This window comes from Falco peregrinus, chromosome 3 (assembly GCF_023634155.1).
Source record: "Falco peregrinus isolate bFalPer1 chromosome 3, bFalPer1.pri, whole genome shotgun sequence".
NCBI classification, from domain to species: domain Eukaryota; kingdom Metazoa; phylum Chordata; class Aves; order Falconiformes; family Falconidae; genus Falco; species Falco peregrinus.
In genome coordinates this window covers 102969294-102982123 of record NC_073723.1, presented here as the reverse complement: position 1 = coordinate 102982123, position 12830 = coordinate 102969294, and the positions used below count along the sequence as shown (strand labels likewise).

The 12830-nt window shown below is 45.5% G+C and overlaps 1 protein-coding gene across 1 annotated transcript in view; it reads right to left on the bottom strand.

The window, feature by feature from the left end:
* SALL3 (spalt like transcription factor 3) overlaps positions 1-12490 on the bottom strand; it is a 22933-nt gene extending 10443 nt beyond the window's left edge. Inside the window, exon 1 of the mRNA XM_005238903.3 lies at positions 12275-12490. Within this exon, the coding sequence (XP_005238960.2) occupies positions 12275-12353 (79 nt within the window). The 5' untranslated portion in view covers positions 12354-12490. The remainder of the gene's footprint in view (positions 1-12274) is intronic.
* Between the last annotated feature and the right edge of the window lie 340 nt (positions 12491-12830).

Sequence of the window (12830 nt, the reverse complement as noted above, 5' to 3'; positions counted from 1 at the left end):
TTATTTCCCTGCACCTTCTAAAACTGTAGCTTAAAAAAACTGTTAAGATGGCACTATGTATTTACACATTTATATATCCATTGCTTGCCACTAAATAAAAGACATGCATTTTCTATTGAGAAATGATCTCTGCATTTTTTTTTCTGATTTTAAATATTATCTACAGAAAATCCTCCTGTATTTGCCAGCTAAAAGGTAAACTCTTGTTTGAGTACTACTGGATTTTTTCCCTTCCTTCTCCTTTCGGGAGGGGGAAATGAGATGCAATTGAAAACAGTCAAATATTATTTAAGACTTCTGCACAAGGTGCTGAAGCTGTTCCACTGCTGGGGTTCAGATCGATAATATATAGCTGTTGCTAGACAATACCAGACTAATCCTTATGGCAAATGCTGCCCTAGAAACTTAAGTATCACGTTGTGTTACAAAAATATCACAGAAGATAGCGTGATTCACCACGAGAAGAAGAGTGTGCTGGCCGCAGGTATCCTAAAGCCGGTGCTGAGCATGTGAAGCCCCCTGCGAGGTGGGCGAGCAGGGTCCCCAGCATCCCCCTGCAGAGCAGCAGCATGCAGGGCACAGAGCAGCCAGGCACCCAACGTGCTCACCTCTCTCAAGAGTCTTTCCAAACTAAGACAACTCAAACAAATCCTTATTTACATTACAGATTTACATTTTCACAGTCGGGGGGTCTGATCCTCTGGTCCTTATTCAGGATCGAGTGAGTTCCCTGGCTGGTAGTACCGATCACGCCTGAAGGGACGACGTCTCTCCTAAGGCTTTCACTGGGATTTTCCAGTGCTTATTTCAAAACCTTGGCAAGCTGGGCAAGAGAGTTGCCCATTATTATTATTATTATTATTATTATTATTATTATTATTATTATTATTATTATTATTATTATTGTTATTATTGTTATTATTATTATTATTGCTGCCACTACAACTACTACTGCTACTATTAAGGCACGGCTGCAAAAAAGGACTGATTCTAAAAGAAGATGCAAACTGTGCAGCTCCTTTTCCAGCTTTTTATCTATATATCACTATGCTTTTGTTTAAGGAGAGCTTTCTCTAAACAAACCTTGCACAAAAGCTTTAAGTAATTAGTGATGGATTCAGGCAATGTAGCCATTCAAATATGGCTGTCCTCTGATCTAGAACGAGCTGATCAAACACCAGCAAGCTAATTATTTCAGACATTGTACAGTAATCACCAAGCCCATTTACAATCAAAACAGGTATTATTTTCTACACTAGAAGACAGGCTCTTGATCTATATATGTCAAAACAAATATGTATAGTGTGTAAGCTTCCAAGAGAACCTCAAACTACTGATGTCCGCTGGCAGGAGGCACCGACAGGGACCTGTTCAGCACCCCAGGACGACAACCAGCCTGGCGTACCAATTCACACACTCGAAGGAGCAGCAGTTTGCATCCGACATGTAACTTGTGAGAAAGCACCAGTGGAACGCAGCAGCGCGGCTACCTCTCAGACGATCGGTGCTGGCTCTGCTCTCACGGGAACACGTGCCCGTTCGTGCTACTGCAGGGGCACCAGCCTGCGCCCAGCTGAGGGTCACCTGCCACTTGGGTCTGTATCCCTCCTGCCCTCCGCTCCCAAGCCCCAAACCCAGGGAGCATACTTTTCAAATGACCAATCTAAGTTCATTCAGCTCTGCATCTGTCTTGAAATAGTCAAGGACTGCTGTTGAAAAATATTTTAGAGCCATTAGGGCTTTTTTGTTCCCCCACATCAACTTCAAAGCAGGCACAAAAAGAACCTCACCATAGTATTTTCCACGTAGGATAAACGATTTTGGCATTTCTTAAGAACACAAGTTCAATCTCTCTGAAAGCTGCACCTCCCTGCCCTGGTAAGCAAGCAGGTGACACAGGCGGCACTGAGGGAAGCGCTGTTTTGCCATCGGTGACGGTGACAGTACACTCCCTGCACAGCACGCTGGGGCCACTAAGATGCTTCGCAGAGTGACAGACCAGGGGCTCAGTCCAACGACTCCTACCCAGAGAAGCAGCCTTTACTCGTACTGGGAACCACCACCGAAATGAATGGGAGTGAGAAAGTAGGAACCAGTCACACAAACAGCACCCCTGAGGTCCTGCCCCAGAGAAGCACTCCACGGGGGAAAAAGCAAGACTGAGAATAAAAACTGCTGAATATTTTTTAATGTCTATAAATGTGCGTTGGAGAAATGGACATTGCCCTAGTATTTCACAAATAAGGTTTTTAACATCCCTGTCAGTAGAACTTATTAATACGGAAGCACCAGGGTACTGTATCTGCTGTTGCTTTTGAAGTGTAAGTCTTCACCGGCTTCAACAGGGAGTAAAGCCTGAAAGCATACGCCTCCCCACAAAAGGGTATTTTTGTTGTTTGGGAAAAGTCGATCACTTTATGAGTGACAGAAAGAAATACCAAAATTTTGTAGTTACTCCAGATTATTAAAAACATTAAAGGTTAAAATATTAACCTAAAAATTATTTTTTGGGTCTAGTTACAGCATATACCAATTACAGGAAAACACAGCCTTTTGCATACTTCCTTATGATTTACAGTTTGCTTCGTTTTCTGATAAACTATGACGTGCTTAAATCCACCACGTACTGAAGAATTTAATCTTTTCATTTTCCTGAAGAGAAATAATAATTTTTATTCTTAGAGTGAGGATGTGGTGCAGTAAAAATTTGCAGGGACTTTTCCGGAATTAATCGAGCACTTGCTTAATCTTATAGACATGGGCTGAATTTTGCAGTTCTTAGTTACACAAAAGGTGTTGAATAGGAGTTTTGTCAAGCAGTCAGGATCTCAGCCACTAATAACCTCTCAGTTATTTTCTTTTTCTCATTAGTAGTCTAACAGCTAACAGACTAATCTGAGGCTGCTACGGGATACAAGATGAATTACAGCACGTAAAGCTTACCCTATGAAAACAGGTGAAAAACGGCAGCAGCATCTCTCAGGTGGTACCCAGGGCAGGGGGCTCAGCGGGTACCAACCGGTGGAGCTGCAGGGGCCCCAGCAGCGCTCTGGCGCTGGGCATCGCTGGGCTCTGGCCCTACGATCAGCCCACAGAAACACAAACGCAGCGATTTTGAGAAAGTCACTTTGGGCTGGAGCTGCCCGAGGCTGCTCAGGTGCTCTGCTGGCTTGGCGAGGGGGGTACGGGGGCTGGCACCCCGACGCAAGGGGTGTACAGGGGGCTGGCACCCTGAGGCAAGGGGGGTGTCGGGGCCTGGCACCCCGAGGTGAGGGGGGTACGGGGGCTGGCACCCCGAGGCTTTGCTCTGCCCCCTTTACCAAGCTCACCGGCCCCAAGGCATCCCCAGCTGGAGCAGTGCATGGCTGCAGGGAGGATGGGGATGGCCTGCTTCCTCGCATACCTGAGGAAGGGAGAGGGCTCAAAGGGTGCCACAGGTCCCCCGGTCAACGTGTAGAGCTGAGAAAAAAATTGCCACAGCTTCTGACCTCATGCATGCAGGATTTTTCAACCCAGCTTTACTAATTCTGAATTTTTATCGCAGGCATATGTCTGTCTGCCCTGTGTGAGAAGAAAGCCTCTTGCATGATGTGCAAGGGAAAATACAGTGAATGTATGCTTCCAAAACGCTGCCATCTACTTCTGCGACCAAGACTGAAATTAAACGTCGCATTCTAGTCAGGTTAATTCTGAAAACGCATGCTGTCTGTGAAAGGCCCCCTTCACTAGGGCTAGCTGCTTCCAGCCCCGCAAAAGCCCCAATCAAACACCGGGTTTCATCTTTGCTCCAGAATCTTTTGATTTTGTCTCAACTTAAATCACTTGTAGTTCTGTACACGTGAATGGCCTGAAAAGCACCTTTTCAATTATATTAAATGAGGACTACTGCAATCAAATGTTCCCTGACAATTGGGTATTTTGTTGTATTTTGTAACTCTGTGTCACAGAGCCCCCAAATTACGTATGATTCATAAGACACTTGAGTAAAACCAGGTAAGAAAACCAACATTTTCTAGGCTTTCATCTATTTCATGTTGCTGATTCCTTCCTGAAGCATTCAAGCAATGTAAAGGAATCCAACAAATGCGTGAGCAGAATATTTTCTGAAGCTTCTTTTTGGGCTCCATGCAGTAATAATAAGGAAAGCATAGAAAAGTGTTGTATGAATTACTATTACTCCTATGTTCAGAGCTGCATAATTGAGACAATATTTTCTACATGTGGGAATCTCAGGAATAAAAACCCACCCCACTGATCTTTCACTGAGCAGCAGTGTACAAACTGGGAAGAAGTTTCAGAAAAAACTGTGTTTGCTAACCTTAGCTGATGCTAAAGATAAAATGTCTGCTAACTATGAAGACAGATGTACAAAATGCTCTCACATGCAAATCCAATAATAATTTCAAAGTGCAACTCACAGCATTTTTATCTATTTAAACAACCAATGTTATAAATAAAACTCTGAGCATGGTGCACCGATACAGGACAATTATTTACTACTATCATCAGAATACACAAACTTATTTTTGCCTGAGCTCAATTGAAATAAAATAAGAAAACATATTTTAAAACACTCATAAATTTGTTTTCAAAATTATACTCATTTGGAAACAGTAGCCTTGTAGCAACGTATTGATCCTTGAGAAGAACAGTATTACTTTTTCCTTAGCTCTATCATCTCTTACAATTGGCGGAGCTTTTAAAGAAAGTTTTCTTAAATTGTTAGAACACGTTTATTTTCTTGCAAATTAATTCTTTTTAACTCTTTATGATAGCTTTGAATCCCATAAAAAAAAGATGAATTATCACATACTGAGCCCAAGCTGTGAAACAGGAGGAGACAAATAGAGACCCCTACTGTGTTTAACAATGTAGAAGAAATTCCAGACTCAAAAGAAAAATTTTCTGTCCTTTTTCTCAGACCACAGAAGCTGTTAGTGTGGATGTGAACAGTGGAGGGCACTCTTGCTATGCAAAACCTAGGACTGACCTGGCATGCTGGGTCTGAGCTGTTCAGTAGCCTAAATCTCAGAATTTGTTAAGTAACAGCCACCTGTGGCACAGGCACGAACTGTATTCTGCTGAAAACATTTGCAGTTTCTAATCTGTGCAGTGAAGCACTTCGTTATCTCAAACACTGGCACCTTTCTACGTGTACGCAGATGTGGAACAGATGCAAGCCTCACAAATTGTTTGGAATATCTGCACAAGGTATCATATTAAATAAGACCTGCGTTATGTTTTTCACAACCATATAAACTGCTACTCGGTTGGCTGTTACAGCATGTATACATTAATTTCGGCTTGCATAGAATTTGTGTACCAATATGCTGATGTCTGCAAGAACCAAGTTTATTTGGAATGCAACAAGTTTTATTTGGAATCCTAAAAAAACCCCAAACTAGTTCAATGCTTTTAACATAGCTGGTATGAAAAAGACACTGAAAAAAACCAAACCAAAACAAATAGACTGGTTGAAAGCAGCAGAACACTAGATTCTGCATACCTTTCCTATTTGGAAAAGTATATAATTAACTACAACTTAAACTACGCAACTGTAACACCCTGCAGAATGAAGCCAGCCACTCTCTGAACCACCACAGAGACGCTAACAGCTCTGTGCTTGGGGGCTCACAGCAAGCGAAGCCAAGGTGAGGACCAGTCCTGCATCTCCTCAGCATCTCAAAACTCAACTTACAAATACTGGCCTCAATGGCACCACTACTTTGAGTAAAATTACTCACATGCAAGGAGCGCTTGGAAGAGCAAACCCAGCGTGGTTCAACACCAGTTGGGCAGCTCAGTCGTTTTGCTCATTTACCGTTCTTGTCTACTGCTGCATTGCACAGGATAGCAAAGCACGTAAAGATCTAAACAAATTCGTTAGCTTTCACCATCTGCAGCTTTGGTGACTTTACTGCATCAACAAAATCATAAAATAAAATTATCAAATGGCACAAGCAGAAGGTATCTCCTGAAACACTGAACAGCAAGTCAGTTTTGAATAACTGGGAAAAAAACCTGGCACCTGCAGGGTTAATTAAGCAGCTCAAGATGCTGGGCTTCACAAAAGGAAACCTTTTTCCTTCTTGAAGAACTGTAAACACTTGTGCTGAACTAGATGGGCATTTGATAAGCTGTACAGCATGTAGCAAACTCCGAGGGATCTCTAGTTAACACTCAAATTCAGTGTTAACACTTAACAGAACAGTGGTAAGCCGTGCTGCCAAGGTCAACTGCACAGATGTACTAATTGTATTATGAGCTTGACATCTAGTGGCCACCCCTGGCAGGGCAAAGCAGGCAAAGGTTAAATCAGCAAGCCTTGTCAGAGCACTCCTAACTACCCACCCTCGGGGAGATCCAGAGGAAGCTTGCTGGCACTCTGCGCCCCCACCTTCTCCCGGCTGCAGGCTGAGCTCCTGCAGCAGCCCGCTGCGCGGCCGCGCAGGGCAGCGCCCACCCGCGCAGCACCCACCGCGCAGCACCCATCCCCGCAGCACCCATCCCCGCAGCATCCATCCCTGCAGCACCCACCCTGGCCAGCAGCTCCTGGAGGAGGTCAACAGCCTTCCCAAATATTTTGGGGTGCCTCGCTCTCTGTGTCAAAAGTTTGGAATGTTTTTGGTGTTTCCTTTTCAACTAGTGATAGGGTCCACTTTTATTTTTTGGGGGGAGGGGGGGAAGACATCAGTATTGCAGACAGACAGGCAATCACCACTTCAGAAGGGCTCTTTTTAGAGATTTCGCTTAAATCTCTTGCCTACCCCATAATAACTGTTGTTCATGTGTGCTCACTTAGTGTACCCTAACTACAGCAAGGAAATACTAAAGACCCCGCTCTTCAGCCCACCACTTTTCAGCTTAAAAGCAACACAATTTTTAACTGTGTTTCATGATAGTTTTCTATCACCTTTTTCAACAATTATTTTTCTGGCTTTCCCAATTCTGAAGGGGTTTTCCTTGGTAAGAAGAAATGTACTCCATGTCCAACAGCACTGTAACTGAACCAGCTCCTAAAAATCTATTTTGAGCTAAATTCTCTATTTTTTTGTTAATGGAAAACCTTCACTACATTTAGTGGGAAATTTTAAGAGGGTGAAGAAAACAGCATTCTGGCCCTTTACATTTAAATGTACAACTCAATAAAAACACACTGCTGGAACTACATTTACTCATGCTTTCTCTGAAAAATAAGTATTTCAAATTACTCGTCTTACAAATGCAGTATTATTAAAGAAATTAGTTTTACATGCTCTATTTGGGGAAACATGTCAGTCCTCAACTATTTTAATGTCATGCCAGACCTGGTTTATTATCAGCAAAAGTGATTGACTCATATCCTGACTGATGGATAGTCAACAGATATGCTTGTCCTGGCTTGGCAGTCAACAAATCAAATAAAGGAAAGATATGCACAAAATCTTCCCAAGATCAAACTATTTTTCAGAAATGGCACTAATACTCATTACTAATTTGTTTATTTTTACTCTTTTCTTTTTAAATGCCACCCATTTTTTGAATTGTAGCTTTTCCTCTTTCTTAGGGATGGAAAAGTCATTTTCAGCAGCTAAGTGTATGCATATTAATAGCTTAATTACAAAGAATTTAAACCACCACCTTCAAAATTTCCTCCCTGCCACCCCAGATGAGGAGCCCTCGTGCCCACCTCGGAGGTGGTGAGGCTTCCTCGGGATCAGCACCACCAGCTAAAATCTGACCCAGTTTTGGCTGCTTTCACTGTTACACAGACACCAGCACATCAGCTGATTGTTGTACTTTCCTTATTATTCCAAATTTTTCCTACTGCTAACACAGTTCAAAATGTAATATTTTAAAAATTATACAAATACAGATGTTACATAGTTTGAATGTTAAGCCTCTACCATAAGAGCAGAACTATTGATATAAAGTTTCAATTGTCATTTCTTATCAAAGGGGCAATTTATAGCAATACTTAATTTGGCCTTTATTTTTCAAAACAAAAAGCCTTCTCTTGCAATGGCCTCAGAACAAACATTTGCAAAAATCACCCAAGTTTTATGTTTACTGACAGCTGCTTGTGACTTCTCAAGTTTTAAAAGCAATAGAGTCTAACCGATATGCAATAACCTCTGTTTTGCACGTAGGAATGTCCTTCCAAAATGTGTTTTTACGCTCAGACGAAGCTGGCTGCTCCACAAGAGCCGCGCTGCTGCTGGAGCGAGCATGTGTGCTGTGTACATGCTCCAGGAGAATAACCGAGTGCAGTCACGAGCTGCTCAAAACTGCACAGCCCAATCCCACTCCATCAGGATGAAAAAGATCCATTAGTTTAAACTATGCTGCATGCACTTAAGAGTGGGGGTGGGGAGCAGGTCCAATGCTTAAAGAAATGATTGTAAAAGGCACATTAGAAAACTGTCATTACACAGTTCACTACAAGATATCCCTTCCACCTCCGACTAAACAACAATGCATCTTTGCCAGAAACTTCGCATGAAAAAGTCCAAAGCATCATCTGTCACCACCCTTACCAGAACCTCACTTGCACACTCTTAAGAATCACTTCTCAGCACTACAAAAAAACCCTTTTATTATCCCTACTTTAAAAACACAAACCCTGTATCTGTGGTTTAACATAAATATTAATTGGAGTTCAAGTATGTGCATTATATCTATAATTCTGATTTGTTTGTAATCTGTTGAATTAGGCAAGTGTATTAGAAATGTAATTCCAGCTATTACAATGCTTTACATTTACTGGGAAAACGAGATTATTGTGTTCTACAGGCAGTCATCTGAGTCCTGCTGCTGCTGGTTTTAAATGATTTCCATCATATCTTCTAATTTAGTAACCTCAAAGTGTGGGGTTTTTTTTAAATAGGTATCTTTTGTTCACTCTTCAACAGTGCAATTATTCAAGCAATATATCATGGCCAGCTGTTTGTTAACACTTCCTTTTGAAATTATTACAAAATACATTTTTAGCATTATCCTTCTGACAAATAATTTCAAACGATTCTGAATGTAAATCTGTAGCTGATGACATTGCTAATTATCATCAGATTTCCCACAGTTTCTCACCCCCATGACACTGCCCTGTTTGAAGGCAGTTGTGTGATGCTGTAGCCCATGCTGGCTATAAAATCATTTGCTCTGATTCTAAAACTTCTGGGCCCACGTTAGCACCAAAGTTATGGCGAGACCAGGCGACTTAAAATGTGGCCTAACACTGGCCGTGCCCCTGCTCCCCGCTGTGCCGGCCGCCTCTGGGCTCCAAGGGCCACCTTCATGGGACGCTCATTTTTAAAAGCTTTGCTTAATACAATCTATTTTGAGGCGATATTAAATGCGATTTCATTAAATAAATAATCAGCTTCGCCTGCTTAATCTCACGTTAACAACAAGTTCCACCTCTGAAGATAAAACAGCCACATCACTGAAAAGGCTCTGAGCAGCAGGCACCGCTGCTGGAACAGCTCGCCTTCTGGAAACGACAAATACCCTGGCACCCTGCAAACTATTTTTGGCCTGTTGCAAAATGCGCTCAGGAACTGTAGCAATATCTTGATTCCAGCCCTGAACAGAAACGAAGAGCACTGACTTGACAAGAAGTGCTTTAATTCACGAGATCTGGAGCGGTCATTATATCTGGCCTATAAAACTGCTTTCAGTATAGCAATCGTTAGGCTTCCTAATATAATGTGTAAATGATTTACACCACACCACAGTGCACCAGATAGCTCCTCTGCTCGTGTGTCCTGCCTCCACCTTACTCACATTTCCCAAATGAAAGTGCAAAACCAACAGCACTACTTTGGCTTGTTAATTGTTAACTATGCAGGGTTTCACTCTATTAATTAAAATATGTTTTAATAAAAGGAAACATAGCACATTTTGATAACGGCCTTCTAAGGCTGAAAAGTATTTACATTGTTGCATTTTAGGGCTGCTGTGAAAGCCGATTTTGTGCTATTCAGGGACCACAATAATAACGCTTTAAAATTCCTCACTGGGATGCAATGTAGTCCTTTTGATGGAAAGACTGTCTTTCTCATTCGGCAGAAATAAATCCATTCATTTGATCATGTAGTCATTGAGGGCAATACAAAACAAACCAAGTGTGAGAAATTCTATGTGATGAAGTAAACAAAACAAAACCCCCCCAAAAAAGGGAAAAAAAAAAAAACATTTCCATGACAAAAAGATTCTTTGTCCTTAATCTACCCACCATATGCAAGCGTTTCTTTTTAGCATATCTCTTGTTCTAATCTCGGGTGACATGGCTACATAGATAAGATTCACAAAACAAAACAAAAACCTAGTTTAACAATTTTTTTAAATTTATTGACTTGCCAGGAGTGTCATAATGAAGTAGCAGCGTTTTATTTTTCTGAGCTGAAATGGATTCAGAGCATGTAAAAGTTTATAATGCCAGTGATCAATTCTTAGTCCTAGCACCCACCCCAACACAGGCTGGGCTCAACAAATGTTGTTGACATAATAAAATTCTAATTCTCATCTGTTTGCCTATATTCAATTATTTTATGCGACCACCATTTCCTAAGAAAAAATTTTTTTTTTTTTTGCAGATGCCCCGCTCTGCTCCTCGGCTGTGACACACGGGAGCGTTTCCCTGTGCCTGCTGTTGTGAGCACCCCAGTGGCTTTTCCCGGAGCGGTGGCAGTAGCCCCCTTAGCAGCCCTGGCCAGGGTGGGACTCCCTCCCTGGCTCCCCAAACGCCCTGGGAAGGAGCAGGAGGCCGAACGATTTGCCAGTCTGACAGATGTTTTAACCTGATGAAGTGGATTCACGCTGCCTTAAGCTTCAGGGCTGTAAAGTTCAGATACAATAGTCAAAATCCTCCTCGGGCTGCAACTTCGCTGCCTGGCTCTCCCCACGGATGCACCCTGGAAGTCATTCTGGGTTTGAAGCAGAAATGGGGTTTTTCTTTCTTTCCGAAGGGAGGGAGAGGGGGCAGAGAACAGCAGAGCCAGGGCCTACACCGCAAGCAGAGAACCTGGGGCTCCCACTCAGCCAGGCGAGCAGCTGGGCGAGCAGTGGGCTCTGTGCACCGAGGAAAAGAAAAACTTTCAAGTGGAAGCTCTCAACTTAGCCCAGGAAAGTGCGCGTGGGGTGTGGCGTGCTTTTGCAGGCTGCAATGCCAAGGGCTACTAAGGAAACTAAAATAATTTTTAAAAAATTAAAAAAAAAAAAAAAGGAAGGAAAAAAAACCCTGCAGCCCTCCTCTCGAAAAAAATACAGCACAGTGGAGACAGGAGTGACCGCAGCCCGCAGCCTCGCCGCTCTGGACACTTGTTCACCAGCAGCCTGGGCACCCAGATGCATAAAAGCGAAGCGTGCGCGTGCCTGCGTGCGGGGAGGGCGCGGGGAATGGCGGATGGGCGACCCCCCCCCAGCGCCGGCAGCGCCCGCCGGGGGCGCCCCGAGCCCCCCGGGACCGGCCACCCCGCAGCACAGCCAGGAGGCCGGGGGGGAAAGGCGGGGGTGGTGGGGGTGGTGCGGCCGAAGAGCTCAACCTCCTCGCAGATAATGCAATGAGCTCCGCAGCCCCCGGGGCGCCCTGCCCGCGGCCCCCGGGTCCTCTGCCTGCGGCCTTCGGGGTTCCCTCCCCGCTGCCGAGCAACGGCCCCCCCCGCGCCGCCGGGGCAAGCGGGGGCAGCGGCCGGGGCAAAGCCCCCCCAGCCTGGGCCGGGCTGCCCGCGGGGGCGGCCTCTGGCATCGGCCGCGGCGGGGCTGCCCCGGGATCCCCCCCGGAGCTGGGGACCCCCCCCGGCCCCGGAGCCCGCAGTCCCGGGCAAGGGCATCCCGGCCGCCCCAACTTCGCTGCCAGCGGGGCGAGGGGAACATGGCTCTTGTCCGCACCGGTGTGTGTGTGTGTTTGCGTGTGCAGGAAAAAAGAGGTACCCGGAAAGCCGGGGGGGAGCGCAGCGGCGGGAGGCGGCGGCAGGCGCTGCGCCCGGTGCCCGCTCCCGCAGCCGCCCGAGCCCAGCGCGGGAGGGCCGGGCCGCCGAGCCCCGCCGCGGCACCGCGCTGGTGAGGCCAGGCGGGGGTACGGGGAGGGCCGCGGAGCCGGGGGGTGGGCGGCAGAAACTTGGCTAAACTGCGAACTTCTCAGTTCCGCTGCCTCTCCCCCAGCTGCTCTAATTCCCATTCTCCCGCTGCAGAGCGATCGCGCTCCCCTGCTCACCATCACCGTAAACCCACCTAGCTCGGCCGAAACGCGCTCACAAAAGAAGAGAGAAGGAGAACGCGGCGCGGGAGCCCTTACCGTGCTCAGAAACTACCTCCGCTTGCAGCTCTTCGTCCGACTTGAGATGCTGGGGTTTCGCTTGCTTTCGACGAGACATGCTGCTAACTGAGCCGTCTTGACTCTGCTTTTTGCAGTGGCATCAGCGACGCGGAGGTGGGAAGGGGGGAGGAATTGGGAACGAGGGAATGGGGCTGGAAATAACTGTTCGCAAATAAAAGTCGAGTTGCAAACCAAACCAAACAACAACAGAAAAGGCAACCAACCAAGCAAACAACAACAACCAACAAAAAAAAAAGAGAGAGAGAGAAAGAAAAGGAAAAAAAAAAAGGCAAGGCTAACCAGCCAACCAAACTGGGAGTGAGTGGGTGAGCGGGTGAGTGGGTGAGCGAGTGGGGGATTAGCCGGGCGGGGTGTGCGCGGTGCGGCGGGGAGTGCGCGGCGGGCTGGGGCGGCTGCGCGGAGCGCGCATGGGGCTCTGTAATTATGATTGTGAATAATGCATGGCGATTAATGGTGCTGGGGGCGAGCGCGGATTGGCGCGGCTCCAGCGGACTCAGGCTGCATATGTAAATGA